Below are 18,054 nucleotides of genomic sequence, written 5' to 3' on the forward strand. Positions count from 1 at the left end.
CAGCCTCGGGCCAGACCTGGCTGGCCCAGAGGAGAAGCCTTCACCTGCTCCCCCCCATCTTTGGCTCAAAAGGAAGTGAATTTGCAAAGTATATTTTCTGGCTCATAAGAGTTTAACCAGGTATTTTGACTAACTCTCTGCCATTAGGGTACCCGAGACCCATGAGGACACAGTGACTTGTTCTAACTCACCCAACCATTCAGTAGCAGGGACAGAGCTAGGACCAGGGACGCCTGATCTCCAACCTTCCAAGTCACATCTCATTTAATCACCCCCCCTTGATAGAGGCCATCAGACCTCCGAGCCCAAGATGTGTGTCTGTTTCCTTCAATTAAGGAGATAAAAATCACCAGTAAGACCTGGGATGGAGTTACTATCTTCAGGAGTGGGAGTGGGCTGCGTGGAGCTATTCAGATTCTTCCCTCAGTCACTGACTCTTGGATCAGTGGCATGGATTTGCAAGATGGGCTGGCCTAGAGTTAAACCTCTGGCTTTGAACTTGTCCCCACTGGATTCTAGCTATTAACCTAAGCCGCCAGAGACAATGCATACAGATGGGTCGCATAACCATCCATTCCTTGACCTATTTCTGCCACATGTGAAGTCATGTCGGGTAGCGTTAAGGCCAACTGGGACCTTCACCAAGGGAACTCAGAGTTCACCCTGTCTTCCTATTCCCTTGCAGTGTACCCTGGTGGAGCCACGGTCTGGCCCCCAACGTACTCCAGGAAGGAACGCTGGGAATACCCCCACTCCGAAGTGACCCCCAGCCCACTACCACCGTCGCCTCACTGCCATCAGACCCCAGCCGTGATGCCAGATCCTGCTGGCCTCTACGGGGGCTTCCCCTTCCCACTGGAGCTGGAAAACAAGCGAGCCCCCCTCCCGCCTCGTTACAGCAACCAGAACCTGGAAGATCTGATCCCCCACGGCCCCCGAGTCCGCGGGAGCACCTGCTGGCCCCCTGTCTCAACGAGTACACAGCCATCAGCTACTACCACTCCCAGTTCCGGCAGGGAGGCGGAGGCCCCTGCCTGGCAGAGGGGGGCTACAAGGGGGTGAGCATGCGCCTCAGCCGGGCCGGGCCCTCTTATGCCGACTGTGAGGTGGGGGGTGGGCCTCCCACAGGCCGGGGCCAGCCCAGGTCCCCCCCAACTACGAGGGCTCCGACATGGTGGAGAGTGATTATGGGAGCTGTGAGGAGGTCATGTTCTAGTCGTCCTCAGAGGGAGGCAGATGGGACACCAAGGACTTGGCACCGTCCCCTGTCTTGTGAGCGGTGAGTCTGGCACGGCTGGCGAAGTGGGAGGGAAGCCCCCATACCTGGTCCGGGCTGCCACAACTTGAATTGTGCTCTGCCAGACCCCCAGCTAGTCCCTGAGGACAGAGGAAAGCTGGGGGTAGAGCTCCAGAAACAGCTAAGCACCCCCCACCTCACAAAAAGGGGATGCACAGAGCCGTTACCCAGGAAACCCAGGAGAAACTGACTCCCAGGATGAGCAAGAGGCAGTGCTTCTCACTGACAGTCCCAGGGAGGCAGGGCCTGGACCACGGGCCGGCCCATCAGGCACACTCTTAGACCTGCTCACAGCTGAACCCTGGAGGCTCGCAGGCAAGCACCACGCCTGCTGTGGGGACAAGGTGCAGAGTCAGCAACCCTGGAGGGCAGTGGGGCTGCGAGGCTCCCTGCAGTGTCTGCTCCGGGTCAGGCACCGTGCTGAGAACTGGAGATAAGGTGGTGAGTGGCGGTGACAAGCATTCCTGAGGAGCATCCTGGCCTCAATTTCCTGGAGGTCCCTACTCCTCTAATCTGATTCCAAGCATCCTGCTCTGCCTCTTGCAATCATGTGACTACCGGCCAGGGCCTGCCAGGATCTGTGCAGCTCTGAACCGTCTTCGTTCAAGAATTCAGACCTCATGGAACTCTGGGTTCTTCAGCCCAAGTTTCACAAGCACTTTGGGCCAAAGGCAGGAAGGACATCATTCTTCATTTTAAAAAACATTCTTAGGCACTTTGCAACCTTGCTGTCTGGATGAGCTTCCCCAAAGGGATTTTTCTTCTTTAGACACAAGGAGATCTGAACTCCCACACAGGGAAGCGGGGAGACAAGGAGCCAGACACAGGGAGTGTCCTTTCCTGCCCCTCTGTCTCAGACACCTGCCAGTCTAAGCGTTACCCAAGGCAACTCAACCCTGGGGCTGGAGGGTCAATGCAGGCACGAGTCCGCCCATGTGGGTGCCTGTGTATAGTAAATGTGTGCACATGTGCAGAATATATGTAGCCAGGAGTGGCAGGGACCAGAGACTTCTGGTGGCCTTGCCACTCCCTCCCTCTTTCTGGTCCACGGCTTTTTTTTTTTTTTTTTTTTTTTTTTTTTGGTCTTTTGTCTTTTTAGGGCCACACCCATAGCATATGGAGGTTCCCAGGCAAGGGGTCCAATTGGAGCTGAAGCTGCCGGCCTACACCACAGCCACAGCACTGCGGGATCCGAGCCACGTCTGAGACCTACATCACAGCTCACGGCAATGCCAGATCCTTAACCCGCTGAACAAGACCAGGGGTCGAACCTGCATCCTCATGGATGCTAGTCAGGTTCGTTAACTGCTGAGCCACAACGGGAATGCCATGCTTTTTCATGTGTATTGTTTCTGGAGACAGAATCAAAAGCAACAGGAATAGAGACTCTTACCCACAGGGTTGGGGCTTACAGTGAGAGGGAGTCGTGTGGGTGAGAGGGCATTCATGTGGGTGGTTCATGGCTGTGTGAGCGACTGTGAGCATCTGTCGTTGTTTTTTTGTTTTTTGTTTTTTCGTTTTTTTTTTTTTTTTTTTTTTTTTTTTTTTTTTTTTACAATAAAATACTTTTTAAACTATTATTTTCTGCGTCACTTAGGCTGTTTGGGGTTGGGTCAGAGGAAGGTCACGAGGATCCACAGGCCCTTCCAGGCTGAGGTTCATGGAATTTGGGGGCTGGAAGAGATCCCAGAAATCATGAAGCACCATGATTCCCAAACCTTGCCAAATGACTTAAATACAGATCCCTAGGCCCTACCCTAGACACATGAAATCGGAACCTCTGGGGGTGGGGTCCAAGACACTATTTGGAAAAAATGCCTCTAATTCAATACAACCCTCCATGGTTTGTGGACAAGTCTGCCAAGCAGCAGGTGTGTGAAGGGCCCAGGACAAGGCTTCGGGACTGCTGACCCCCAGCCGGCCCCTCCTCACCACATGCACACAGGTCAGGGAGGGGACAGTTACTCTCACAGGTCTTGGGAGGCCAGCCCCCTGATGCCCAGAGTCAGCCTGTGGCCACTGCTCCACAGCTTGCCCTGAGGCCCAGCTGGACAGGAAAGTGACCTGTGGGCACAACACTGAGACTGGATGGTCCAGACCCTGCCATTGGGCTCCCAGTGCAGATGGGCATGTCCATGGGAAGCACTGTGGCGGACTGTAACTCTGGGGGCGGAAGAGCTCGGTTTCAAACCCACACGAACGTGGCCTTGGGCAGGTATGACTGGGCTTCTCGCTGCTCCGTAAAATGAAGAGTAAATAATAGCTATGTCATCGTGTTATTCTGAGGCATAAAGTCAAAGAGCTTACAGCAGCAGCATAAATAATAAATGGTGACCATTCTGCTAGGGAATAATACCAGGTGGTGTACAGACACGATTAACTTATCAGGACTGTGCAGAGAAGTCACAAATAGTCTAGGCCGGTTTTCCCCAAATTTCTCTTGCTTTGCTTACCATGTTTATGATTTTTCACACTAACAGAATAACACCTGTACTCGTATTTACATAATATTTTTCTTTTAGTGTATTTACATTTTAAAAAATTTTATTCCTTAGAACAGCAACATCTATAAACTAAAAAATCTGAGTTACTATTTTTTTGGGGGAACACAAGAAAATACATAAATATTCTGTTTTTCAAAATGACTGTCCAGACCCCCTAAATCATCTTTGGGAAACACATATCTAGCCCACCTTCCTTCTCCATGTTTCTCAGCCTGAGGCCCACAGGGGAGAAGGGGTCTGTCTGAGGTCCCACAGCTAGAACGTCACAGTGATAAGACCCACATTCGGGTCTGATGCTGGCCTGGGGATGTCCCTGCGACACCCCCTGCTTTCCTGGATGAAGCCTTTCCCCACCCAGCCCACGCTCCCCACCAGGCCCCTCCTTCCCTTCGTCCTCCCCAGTCTGCACCTGCACGGATCAGCCTCTAGAGGGCTCTCCAGGATCAAGAAGTCAAACTGCAGAAGCCTGGAAGGTTTTCAGTGAAATCCTCCCATCTCAAACCACTGGGGTTCTGGTTCCAAACGTTCTGACTCTGACTCAGCACAACCTTGGCAAAGGAAGGCAGAGACCCAGGTTTCCTGACTTGCCCAGATAAAAACGGGGGTGGGGGTGGGGGTTGGCACACTGTCACAGTCCACCATAATCACCCTCACCACCACCTCTTACTGGCACTTGCCATATGACAGGGGCTGTGCAACCACTTGGCATGTCATCTCATTTAATCCTCACCAAAACCCCACAATGTGAGTACCGTCATCCCTGTTTTACAGGTGGGGGAACAGAGGCACAGAAATTATGTCATGTCATGTAACGGGAGTGACCTAAAGTGAAGTCATCCAGTTCACGAGTGACAGGGCCAGGATTCAGGGCCAGGGCTGCCTGACTCTAGAACTATGCCTTACACTTGGGTTCATGAGACCAATTATAAATACAGGCCATCTGGAATTCCCATCGTGGCTCAGTGGTTAAGGAACCCAACTAGTGTCCATGAGGACACAGGTTCAATCCTTAGCCTTGCTCAGTGGGTTAAGGATCTGGCATTGCCATGAGCTGTGGTGTAGGTCGCAGATGCGGCGTGGATCCCATGTTGCTGTGGCTGTGGCCTAGGCTGGCGGCTACAGTTCCGATTTGACCCCTAGCCTGGGAACCACCATATGCCATGGGCGTGGCCCTAAAAAGACAAAAAAAAAAAAAAATGGTATTAACTTCTACTCAGTGGGGATGTCACCAGCACCTTTCTGGCTCTGAGGACAGGCTCTGGGAGTCCTTAGCGACTCTGCCGGGTTCACTTGATGAGAGGCACATTCTCAGGGGCCAGGCTGGGAAAAGACAAGCCCTTAGAATCTCATCTTCTACAGACCTACAGGGTCCAATTAGACTGATATGAAACTCAAAATAAACAGTGATATCAACTCCTCACAGGCCAGAACACCATTCTCTACTGAAGGAGACGATGCTGCATTGAAGTAACCAATCAATTCCAGATACATGATTAGCCCCAGGGACAGGCACTGAGAGCTCGAGCCTCATCTGATCAACACTGCAAGCAACTCGTGATCTGGGGAAGTGGCCAGGGAGTCACATCTCTTCAGCATCAGCATGGAGGCTGACCAGAGAAGCGGCATTGTGGCACCACTGAGAAGGAAGTCATGAGTTCTGCTGGAAGTGGCCAGGGAGAATTCTAGAGAGGAACAGCTATCCAAGCTGGGTCTTAAAGTGGAGCTTCGGATTGGGCATAGGGAGAAGGGCCAGCTAGGCTAAGAGACGAGCCCAAAGGGAAGGCCTGAAGGTTTAAGGTCCTTGGGCATCCGTGGGTGGTTGTGATGGCAGGGGGAGGGGTAGTTGTGATGGCGGGCGGGTGGAAGGACTGTGTAGCACAGGGTGGGGACAGCAGCTGGGGTCGGATGTGGAAGGAGTGAGGTGCCCAGACCAGACCGGGAGATGCACTATGTCCACTGAGGGATGTGAGGGCGAGAGTGACAGGATCAGGTCCCAGGGAGGTGGATCCTAGGGGCAAAGACATGAGGTGTGGCGTCACACAGACCTGCTCCACCATTTAGAAAATGTGTGACCTTGAGCAGGTCATTTAACCTTTGATGCCTCAGTGTGAAAAGTGGGGATGTTACCAGCACCTTTCCTCACTGGATCTGGACACTAAAGACGACGACACAGGTAGAGTGCTGGCATGATCTGCATAGTAAATACTCAGAAGGCATGAGACATTTTATCACTGCTCTTAAAAAGGCAGATCTGGAGTTCCCATTGTGGCGCAGCGGAAACGCATCCGACTAGGAACCATGAGGTTGCAGGTTCGATCCCCAGCCTCGCTCAGTGGGTTAAGGATCCGGTGTCGCCGTGAGCTGTGGTGTAGGTTGCAGACCCAGTTTGGGCCGTGTTGCTGAGGCTGTGGTGTAGGCTGGCAGCTGTAGCTCTGATTGGACCCCTAGCCTGGGAACCCCTCCCTATGCTGTGGGTGCAGCCCTAGAAAGCAAAAAAAAGGCGGATCTTTTGGTAGTGTCTATGACTGCACACTTACCTTTATTCCGTAGCCAAGACAAAAGGACACTGCCCCCAGCTAGGGGTAGGAGGGGATAAATGTACCAAGGCAGGGGTTCTTGATGGAAACGGTGGTGATTTCCACAGCCCCCGCTTCCCATGTCTAGAGACACTCTGGGCTGTCACAACTGGCAGAGAGCAAGTGGCATGGTAGCATCTAGTGGGTAGACCAGGGATGGGTGCTACAATGGACAAGGGAGTCCCGACACTAAAGGATGATGCAGCCCAAAATGTACAGACTGAGAAACTCTGTCCTAAGGAAACATATGTGTCCTCTAGGTGGCACCATAGCAGCTGGGAACCTTGCCTGAGGCAAAGGTACACTTACGCCAAGAACTGCAGTTATGGCATATGGTTTTGCTCATTTATAAAGAGGCACCGCTCTGGATCCTACGTTTGTCAGAGTAAATGGCAGGATAAGTAAAAAGCAAAAAAACATTTCAACTATATATATATATATATATATATATATATATATTATATATATATATATATATAAAATAATATTCCATGACCAAGTAGGATTTAGTCCAGACAAGCGAGGATGGTTCAGTATTCAAAGACGAATCAATTTAATTCATCATATTAACAGGTAAACAAAGAAAATGTTTAAAATCATATCAAGTGTTAAGAAAATAAAAATTTTAAAATTGTATCAGTTGATGCCGAAAAAAACATTCGACAAAATTAAGCCATTCATGAGTTCAAGGAAAATCTTTCAGTACAGGAAGAGAGAGGAACTCCTATAAAAATCCTACAGTTGGCATCATGCTTAAAGGTGAAAGACTGATGGCTTTCCCTGTAGGGTCAGGAACCAGGCTAGAATGTTCGCCGGAACCACTCTTTTTTAACAGAGAACTGAAAGTTCTAGCCATTGCAATAAGATTTTTTAAAAAGGTACACAGATTGGAAAAGAAGTACAGCTATTTCTGTTGGCAGACAACATGACTATCTACGTAGAAAATCCCAAGAATTTTAACCAAAAACTCATAGAACTACTAATGAGTGCGGAAAGGTTATAAGACACGATTAACCCTCAAAAAAACAATTTCTTTTCTATGACTACCAATGAAAATGTGGAAACTGGAAGAAAAAAACACATCATCATTACAACTGCTCCTAAGAAAATCACATACTTAGGTATAAAGCTAACAAAACATTTACCAGATCTGATAAGTGGCTAAAATAGGCAATAACAACATTACCAAGTACTGGCAAGGAGGCAAAGAAACTGGATCATTCACACGTTGCTCATGGAAATGTAAAATGGTACAGCCATTCTGGAAAAATGGTTTAGAAGTTCCTTTTAAAACTAAAAATGGGCTTGCCATACCACCCAGCAATTGCATTACTGGACATATATTGCAAAGAAATAAAAAATTGTTTTCATGCAGAAACTTGTACATGAATATTCAAAGGCAGCTTTATATGTAATAGCCAGTCCTGGAAGCTATGAAAATTTCCTTCAATGGATAAATGGATAAATAAACTGTGCTACATCCACACCACGGAATACCATTCAGCAATGAAAAGGAACAAAACAATTCATACACACACAAACCTGGATGATCCTCAAGAACATTTTACTGAGAAGTCAACTCAAAAGGACACACAAAGTATAATTCCATGTATAGGACATTTGTGAAATAACATACGGATAGAAACGAAGAACAGATCAGTGGTAGGTAGGGGTTAGGAATGCTGGGAAGGTGCAGGGCATGCACGTGTCCATGAAGGAGTCTTGTGGTGATGGAACAGTAAAGCATTTTCATTGTGGTGCTAGAAGTCACACATGATAAAGTTGCTTAGAGCGATATACACAAACACACATACATGAAAATGCACACATACAAACAAGTGTATATATAACTGGAGAAACATGAATGAGCTCTCTGGATTGTGCCAGTGTCAATTTCCTGGTTTTGACAATGTACTATAGTTATACAAGCTGTCAACACTGGAGGAGACTGGTTGAAGGGTACCCTGGGCCTCCTAGTACATTTCTTTGCACTTTCCTGTGAATCTAAAATCACTGCAAAGTAAAAAGCTTAATTTTTTTGAAGACCGGTTTTTTTTTTTTTTTGCTGCTTCCACAGCACGTGGAAGTTCCCAGGCCAGGGTTCAAATCCACACCACAGCAGTGACGGCGGAACCCTACCCTGACGAGCACCAGGCAACTCCAAGACCAATTTTAAAAGAGGAAAGTTATTTGAACAAGTACTTCGCTCAATAAGACAGAGAAATGGTAAATAAGCCCAGGAAAACATGCAGAGCACCACTAGTAGTTAGACAAATGCAAATTAAAATCACAGTCAGGAGTTACCGCTGTGGCACAGTGGAAACGAACCTGACTCGCATCCATGAGGATGTGGGTATGATCCCTGGCCTCCCTCAGTGGGTTAAGGATCTGGTGCTGCCGTGAGCTGTGGTGTAGGTCGCAGACGTGGCTTGGACCCCGCGTTGCTATGGCTGTGGCGTAGGCCAGCAGCTGAAGCTCCGATCTGACCCCTAGCCTGGGAACTTCCATATGCCGTGGGTGCGGCCCTAAAAAGCAGAATAAAATAAAATCACAATGAGATCCACTACACACCCATTAAGATGAGTAAAACTGAAAAGACCACAAAATGAAGTACTAGTGAGGATATAGAACACATGGAACATTTATAAATTGTTGGCAAGAATTCAAAATGGTGCAACCACTTTGGAAAGCAAGATTCCCATTTTTATAAAGTTAGTATACACTTAACCATTCAAATGCACAATTCCACTCTGAGTAATAAATATATATGTCTACAGAAAGATCTGTATTTGAATAGTTATAGCAGCTTTATTCATAATACCCCCAAACTGGAAGCAACCCAGACATCCAATAACTGGTGAATGAATAAACAAATTATGGTTCAGCCGTACAATGGAATATTAGTCTGCAATAAGAAGAGGCAAACTCTTGGTACACGTCACACCACGGATGGGTATAAAAAGTATTATGCGAAGTCAAAGATGCCAGACAGAAAGGACTATACTTAATTTTCCATTTATGTGCTATTTTAGAAAAGAGAAAACCAGAGACAGAAAAATCAGATCAGTTGTTTCCAAGGGACTAGAGGCACAGGGATGGGGTTGACTGCGGGGGGCACAAGGGAGCTTTGGGGGTAAAAGAAACATCCACATCTTGATTGAAATCGTTGTCACATGACTGTATGCATTTGCCCAAATGGAACAAATTGTGCACTTAAAGACTTTTATTCTATGTAAATTATACTCCATTTTTTTCCCCCCAGAAGGCTAGGGCGGACCACTGGCCAAGGGTCTAGAAAAAGGGCACCAGGTGAAGATATGCAGTTTCTTGGCACATGTCTGCAGTAGGCTGGGTCTGAGGACTCCAGTCTACTTAGACAAAACCCTAGATTCAGGGTTCAGACCCAGTCCACTGTCACTCAACTTAGGCCTGTGCAAGTGCAGTGGGCTTACCGTGGTTCCGGGGAAGGAGGGATTGATGGCCATGATATGCAGACATGAGCAGGAATAAAAACAAGAAGAGGTGAACTAAGAAGGGGTGAATGCTCTGCTCAAAGCATGTGAGCAAGACTCTAACGAATGAACGCACAACCAAAAAAACAAACAAACAAACAAAAAAAACCCAAGAAGACCTGCTTCTCTGCACTTTTCTTCAAATCAGCTAATATTTCACAAGATGTTTCATAAGCCCTTCATGCCAGGCACTTTATAACATTCTCTCCAACCCTTTCAATAGTCCCTAAGGGTGGCCCCTCCCTCCTGAGGCTGTAACAAAGAGCTCGGCCAAGTGCTTAGGTTCTGCCACCAAGGGCTTGCGTGTGTATCCCAGCTCTGCCCCTTGCTGGCTGGGGTCCTGGAAGGGTCCCTGACCCCTCTGACACCCCCGCCCCCCGCCCCAGTTCCAGGAATAACACTGGTGAGCGAAAACAGTCATAATACTGTCCCCCCCTTTCCGCTCTCAGTAAAGTAACGCTTCGACGGTGCTCAGGTTCAACTGCGCTTCAGCTGTGCTTGAGGGCTCTGCTCTTGGACGAGTCTAATCTAGTAGCCAACAGGATGAGTTTTCCCATCACCAGATGGCTGTAAATGCGACGGAAAGGGAAGGAGAGTCATCTCTCCCACGGTCCTGAAATCAATCGCTTGCTCAGTCACGGTTCCTCAGCGACACGGGCCTGTGGGATGGAGCGATCCCTGCACGTATGTGAACAGGGACTTGGAGGAGGGAGAGGAGGGCCTCAGGGACCAGCAAGTCCAACATCCACAGGGCTGCTCGGCGGCTGGAAACTCTCGGGCAGGAGCTGGGGCTGCGGTCTTGAGGCGGAATTTCTTCTTCCTTCAGTTTTTCCCTGCAGGCCCTTCAGCTAATGGGCCCTTACCCAGATTTGGGGGATAACCCCTTTTAGTTAGTCAGTTAGTTTTGCATTTTTTTTTTTTTTTGCCACACCCATGGCATACCAAGTTCCCAGGACAGACATGGAACCTGAGCCGCAGCAGTGACGATGCTGGTTCCTTAACCTCTAGGCCACCCAGGAACTCCAGCCCCCTTCATTTAAAGTCAACTGACTGTGGACATTAACCGCATCTCCAAAACGCCTTCACAGCAACACCTAGGTTCGTGTTTGACCGAATAACTGAGTTATTCAACACAACTGCCCAGACATGCTGACATTTAGAACCAACCATCACGCCTATGCTGGGCAGTCACGTGATATGCACAGAAAGGGCTGAGACTTCCTACTGAAGTTTTCGAGAGAGCCAGGAGCAGACTTAGGAAGGGGAGGGGCAGGGTTGTCTAACAGAAAAAAACCACCTCTCAGGGACTCTTAATCCACAGATGGTTCTACTGTTCACACTATTCCCTCAGAGGAGCTCTGTGGCAGAAACCAGAAACATTCTGACCTAAGATCTAGAAAACGGATCTGAGTGACCAAAATAAATAAATAAATAAATAAATAAATGGGAAAACAAAGACGCAGACTGAACCTCTCAAAAATAAAAAAAATTCATTTATTAAGGAAAAATTTTAACACATGATTCATGTGCAGAACCCCAAACGAGAGCTTCTAAGAGCTCCTGCCTGAGCCACATCTCTACATGCACCATGCAGGAAACACACATCCACGTAGGCACATAACATACATGGGACTGTCTGGTTAGCAAGACCTATCAGACAGCAATTTTTCATATTCTTCCTATTCACACATCCATGGATATGTTTTATAATAAGGTCACATAATTTTATCACTGAGTACAACAAAATCACTTCTGCAGCACCACCTTGATTCAAACAAAACACGGTTTATAACTGGCACCCTCCACCCTTGCTTCCCGCACCATCAGCACCATTTATGTCCCCCGGCCAGGGAAGGACCCAGTGGGACAAAGGACAGGGATGAAATGCCACAGGCTGATGCTGTGAGAACAAAGAGCCCTGCAACCAGTGTGACTGTCTAAAAGTATTAACTTTGATTCCAAAGACAAACCACATTCTCTCCGTTCCCCTTAATGGTCTTGGAGATGCTATAAGGTACTTGGAAACCTGTAACTCTCAGGCAGACTTGGAGCCGACTCCTGAATCTCCAAGTCGTGCCATCTGTGCTGTGTGTCCCCACTGTGAAGAAGCAGCTTTGCATTCTGACCAGAGCAGGCACTGGGGCTGGCCTTAACATCCAGGCAGCCACGACGTCAAACAAACGGGCCCAGACCCCCTGCGGTAAGCAGTGAAGAGCGGGAGCTATAAGCAGACATAAAGTGAGATTCTGCACGTCCAAGAAACATGAGGTGGACATGTAGTGTTACACGGAGATGACACTCTACAATTTAGGAAGGGAGAGGTTGGAGATAAAAAGCAAGACAGGAGAACAGGACGGGGAACAGGCGGCCCCAATGGGCCTGTTTGGGATCATCACTTGAAGACAACTGGTAAAACTGCCCACTTTACCTTTTGTGGGGGTAGAGAGTGAGCAGTGAGCAAAAGCCAATGAATTTGGCTGGAGAAGCGAGTGAGAGAAGAGGGAGCGGGGAAGCCGCAGGTTCTAGGCTAAGACATGCCACCAAGTCACACATATCTGGCCAGGGGCCGTGCAGATGAACGGCTCCCAGCACCCGGACAGCAACACAACATAAATACAAATAATGCCACTTGTGGAAGGTCCAACTTCTGGGCAGGGGCCAGGTCATGCTGTTTCCAGCAAGAACCCACATATACAGAGAGGTATATCGCCTACAGGAAATTGGAAGCCTGCTCCCAACAGTGGTTTCTGCAGGAGAGAACAAGGGGATCTGAGAAGCTACCTCTGGGCTGATAGAATGTGGGACTCCCCTGGGGAGACTTGAGGACATAGCTTGTGAGCACTAGGCCAGAGCTCATGGCTGGCCTTCAGTCCAGCCTTTGATCTGTTGCTACCTGATCAGTCTCCTGCTTCATCAGGGACGGGAGCAGGGCCTGGGGAGAGGCTGGGAAGCTGGTTCCTAACGAGAAGTGGGGAGAGAGCAGGGAGGGTTTCCTGACTGAGGAGCCCATGGCAACAGAGGCCTAAGCTTCCCGGAGCTGGCCCCTCGCAGGGCTGCTTCCAGAAGAGGAAGGGCTTCCTCCACGACAAGCTCCCAGCCAGCCCTCTATTCAACACCTAATCGCTGTGCAACTGCACAAGGCAGGAAGGGATCTGCCTGGCCTGGATCTCCTGAATCAGCCATGCAACTGGGCTGTCAAAGCAGCGAGAGACAGGAAAGTGACTGAACAGGACCAAGGCCGGCCTAACGAGCTTCCCAAAGCCCCAAAGTGAAAGCAGTGTCTCCTACACACCCCGTTCTCTGGGCAGGGACCCTGAAGCAGCAGACGTGAGGGCCAGAGAACCTCAGCATTGTGCGTCCAGCCCTCAGATGAAGCATCACAGTTCCATTCACACGACTTGCCTGGACAGGACTGCCTCTGGTAGCACTCTAAGAGCACAAGAGCCTCCCCCGAAGAAGCTGTGGGCAGGACACACAGCTGACCCCTTTCCTGTACTGGCCACTAGCTTGCACCTTGTCACTGAAAACAACTCTCAGGACTGCTCGGAAAAGACGGCTGGGGCCCAGGCTTGCAAACAGGAGCTGACAGTTCTTGAAGTTATACTTTGGAAACTTCTATGCCTGAGGCTTCAGACAGTAGGGCTGCTGCCACCTCCAGCTAGAACCTAGGTCATGTTAGCACCGGCAAGCGACCACCAAACTGCAGAGATGGTGGGTGAAACAGGTCATTTTCCTAGGGGAGAGCAAGTCACCACTGATCACATCCTTAGGTCGGTCCAGAGTCACTGTAATGAGGTGGCTCTGGAACAGAAGAGAAAGAAAAAAGCTGGGACTGCAGGGGTGGGTCACAGCCCCGAGGAGCTTTGGTGAAACACAAAAACAAAAGACCCTGATAAAGCTGTGCTGCTCTCCCCACTGTCATGTAAGCAGGAGTCTGGTGGCACGGATGGAGGACAGCAGGATCCTGTTACACACCCAAATGACACGCGTGCACACACACACACGCACACACACTCCAGAGATGGAGAATCGGTGAGCACCCTCTGCCATACTTCTCCCACCAAGAGGGAAGTGGAGGCCGCCCAAAGCAAGGCCGTGGGCCTTCCCCACCTGCTCTGCAGTTTGTTCCCAAACCCAAAGGCTGACCTTGAGCTGAGTCAGCCCTGAGGCTGTCTCTTTTCTGATACCCAGGAAGGCATGGGGGTGGGGGTGGGGGAGCCTGCGGGGCAGAGACAAGGGCACAAGATTAGTGTTTAGAACACAGGACACCCAACCAAGTGGTTCCTTAAGAAGTCCAGGTCCTGGAGGCAGCTTGGGGCAGGGCACCGTTTCTGCCCCACCCTCCGGCGACCGTAAACAACCAGGCACGGCTCTAGTGTTGGACCAGCTGATGCAAACCCTAGGAACTGAATTGCACGTTCTCTGTACACACTGGCCTCATCTCCTCATCCACCACAAGAGGCTGGCTGTCTTCCTGGCACGAGGGCAAAGGGACGCTGCCATGCTGCTTGTCTGTCAGGGGCTGAGGCTGGGAAAGAGGCCTGAACGCACGCAGAGGCCACTTCATCAACCTTCTGTGGAGAGAGAAACGCCTCGCAAATGGGCCTGCGGTCCCTCAGCCTCGTGCACCGGCAAACACGGCCTGAGTCCCCCACGTCCTCCGGGAGGACATCCGGCTGATCAACGGGAGGCAAGGTCCGTGGCTCCTGGCCGAGGTCCGCGCTTGATGATCCCGTGAAACCTCTGGGGGCCTCAGCCGAGGGTGCTGAGGGCCCGGGAGACGTCTCTCCTGGAATAAGTTTCTTCTCAGCAGGAGAAGCCGGGGAAGGGTTTACTGAGGAAGGAACAATTCACTATCACCCCAGAGCTGGAGAGAGCGTCTAAAAACAAAGGCTACTTTTAAATAAAATATAAATATTTTCAATTCTGGCAGCACTTGATGTCTTGCAGGAGCGAAAGCAGCTAAGAAAACAGCACTGTGACCCACACGAGGAATTTGGAGGAGAGAAGGGTCACGGCGAGCCAGAGAGGGAAGGCGAAAAACTCCCGCTTTGGGGGCTGGTTTTCAACGACTGAGTGGCCTCCAGTACTAGGTGGGACTTGCCTACTGTCTGGGGGCGAGAGGAGAGAGAGAGGCCCAGCTTTCCAAAGAGGGGCGTTTCCAATTATTTCCTCGAGGCCTGGCCCAGGAAAGGAGAAAACGTGGGGAGGGGGATGCTAACATTTTTAAGTAAAGTGAGCTGTGCACCAGCAATAATTTGGGTGAGATGGGTCAGAAGGAGAGGCAGGTGGGAAGAGGGCAGGCACGATCCGGAAAGAGAGCTGAAAAGTGTCGGGTTAAACTAAGTACGAATGACAGCGACGACGCTGCCGCTAGCGGCACCTCCCTCTCCCCTGCCCTCCATGCCAGTTGGCCCAGGGTACCCAAGTGCCAGGTAGAAGGGTTCCAGGACAGCGATATCGCCTTTCCCCAGAGCCTGGACCCGCCTCCGGGGCCAGTGAGGCTCCGGGGCCAAGTGCTGAGGAGCAAACGGGGCAGAAGGGCCGGGGCAGGAACGGCACCCAGCCTGCTAAACAAAGGCACTGGTGGAGTTGATGAAAATGGGAGCACTGCTGGGCTGGATCAGCTCATAGAGGGTCACACCCGTGCCCACCACAAAGCCCAAGAAGCCCAGCATGCTGATCAGGGCGTCCTTGATGATGGCGAGGGGGCTCAGGCCCTCCGAGTAGTAGGTGGCGATCTCCAGGAGGGGCGGGATGATGAGGGCCAGGGCGCTGCTGCTCACGGAGCCCACCAGGGAGAGGACCGGGTCCAGGCGGGGGACGAGGATGGCCACGACACCTGTGGGAGAGAGGACACGCCTGTTGGTGACTGCCCAGAGCCGGGAGGGACCTCCCCACCGTCCAGCAAACTACAAGTGTCCTCCTTATAGAATGGAGAGCTCCAGGGAAACTTAGCCATGATCCAGTCCAATCTCTCATTCCACAGATGAGAGTGCCGGTGCCCCGAGGGGTGGCACCATCTGGGTCTCCCTGCACGTTGGCCGAACTGGGTCTGGAACCCAGATTCTCCCAGCTTCTCCTGCCACAGTCCTTGACTTCCATCTTTCTGAGGAAAAGGAACCCGATTACATTCCGGAGCAACCTGGTGCCAGCAAAGGAGCCTGAGTGTGGAGCAGAAAAGGAAGTGGGCCTTTTCTGAGCAACTGTTCATCTTCTTGCCGCCGAGGGTTCCTCCAACACAAACCTCTCCACCTGACTGACAAGAAAGGAAGTAGGGGGAAAACCCTCCTTCTGGAAGGATCTTGTACTTGCCCCATCACACAGAGTGTTTTCACAGAGGGGCAGGCGAAGCAGGTCTCCACGCAGGCCAACCTCAGGAGCAAGGTCCCCGAGAGGACTGCGTCCCCTGGGCCAGGACAAGCCGTGGCTCCCATGCGTGAAACTTAGCCCAGAGTCCGTGACAAAGGTCGAACCGGTGATGGAGACGAATGGGGGCTGCATGAGGAAATGCCAGTGGTTTCCACACCATACCAACGCCCGCACCACCGTCCGGCTGGTTGGCAGTGCTGTTTCAGACTGGGGGAGGAGGCTCACTGACCCCAACCGCACCCCACTAATTCAGCTCTCCACTGGGGGCAGAGGTCAGCGGTTCGCAGGTTTACGGAGGATCACGGGCTCTGAAATCAGGCACCCGTGTGAACCCCTGGCTCTGGCCTGAGCGACAGGTGGCTCCTTTCTATTCCCCAGTTTTCTTGTTGGCAAAATGGGGACACAAGAAGCTCCCAGTCACACAGACATCGCGGTGATCAGAGGAGGTCACACTGGCACTTAACCAAAGGCCTGGTGTACAAGAGGCACCTCGTACAGTTCATATCATCATTACTGGTGTGTATTTTGTGGCTCATGGCATGTGCATCATTAAGTCGATAGTAATCAAACCTGTTTTGGTGGATGGTCTTGCCCCCTGCCAGGCTCCCACTGGAGGCCCTGAGCATTGAGACAGCGACCAGGGCAGGTCTATTACCTCACTGATCCCTATGAGAGACTCATGCTGGACAGGGGGCTTTCGGCTCTAATTCATTTCATAAAGCAGAAGTGAAGTCAAATGGCTCTGAGGAAGGCGTCTCGCTGGTGAGAGGCCAGAGTCTTAGTCCAGGGCAATCTGACCCTCCAGATGGATTATCTGAATCGATCACTGCTTCTTTGGCTGAGCACCAGACGAAAGAAAGAAGTGGGCTGCATTCAGAGGCCAGGTATTATGAGAAAGAGTTACTTTTAAACTGGAAGGCCACTCCCTGCAGGAAAGGGAGAGGCCTGCTGGGAATGGAGATTTAGCAGGGGAGGGGCAGAGTGACACAAACTCTGCAGCTGCCGCCGGTAACAGTCACTAGCTATTTAAATCTAAATGCGTGCAGTTCCCCATTCACACTGGCCACACTGCCTAGTGGCTGCTGTCCCGGACAGCACAGACATGGCGCACTCCCCACACGGCAGACCCTCCAGTGTCTAGCTGACAGCCCTGGGAAGCAGCCACACACTCACTGAGCTGAAGCTGCCTCCCTAGCTCCACCACACCGTCGTGGTCCCCGCCGAAAGCGGCCTGGAGAGGTTAAATGACAGAAAGTGACAGAGCTGGACGGATGTCCAGGACCTCCAGCCCCCAAGTACAGTCGCATCACAGGCCTGATGAGCAAGAAATGTAAGTGCAGAAGGAGGGAGAAGAGGGGATCTGGCTGGTGGGCAGGAAGAGCCTGTCTTTGAAGAGTCAGATACAAGGTTAGCTTTCTCAGGGGTGCACCACGATCGTTTGGCAGAGAATCGGTATAAAGTCACCTCTGACCTCTCTCTGCTTTGTAAAGGACATCAGACAAGGGTTTTGAAGGCTGGTGAAAAAAGGGGGGGGGGTAGAGGGAAAATGAGTCAGATCTGCCTGTGCTGATGGCCTCGGGGCAATACCTTCCTTCCTTCTAGGATTCAACCATCAAGCAATTGTCCACTAACAGCCTCACTGTTCTAAAGCCCTCAGAAAGTCAACAAGTGTATGCTTTTAACCTGCCCTGCATGTTTAAAACAGTCTGTTTTAGCCCATAGCTATTTCTAGGGATGGTGATAACCCTCGAACCTTCGGGGTTGAGTCTGGAGGAAAGGTGGAGGTGAAGTAT

The 18,054-nt window shown here is 50.7% G+C and overlaps 2 protein-coding genes across 4 annotated transcripts in view; one reads left to right on the forward strand and one right to left on the reverse strand.

Annotated features, from left to right (window-relative positions):
• The window catches only part of FAT2 (FAT atypical cadherin 2), an 83,174-nt gene extending 80,795 nt beyond the window's left edge, over positions 1–2,379 (forward strand). The window contains 3 exon segments of the mRNA XM_021076658.1: positions 686–925; positions 928–1,143; positions 1,146–2,379. Coding sequence (XP_020932317.1) covers positions 686–925; positions 928–1,143; positions 1,146–1,216 — 527 coding nt within the window. The 3' untranslated portion in view covers positions 1,217–2,379.
• The window catches only part of SLC36A1 (solute carrier family 36 member 1), a 48,887-nt gene continuing 42,193 nt past the window's right edge, over positions 11,361–18,054 (reverse strand). For all 3 annotated transcript variants that reach the window (XM_003134140.5, XM_021077073.1, XM_021077072.1), the window contains one exon: positions 11,361–15,731. In XM_003134140.5, coding sequence (XP_003134188.2) covers positions 15,460–15,731 — 272 coding nt within the window. In that variant the 3' untranslated portion in view covers positions 11,361–15,459. The remainder of the gene's footprint in view (positions 15,732–18,054) is intronic.

The sequence above is a fragment of the Sus scrofa genome, chromosome 16, assembly GCF_000003025.6.
Source record: "Sus scrofa isolate TJ Tabasco breed Duroc chromosome 16, Sscrofa11.1, whole genome shotgun sequence".
In the NCBI taxonomy this organism is placed as follows: Eukaryota; Metazoa; Chordata; class Mammalia; order Artiodactyla; family Suidae; genus Sus; species Sus scrofa.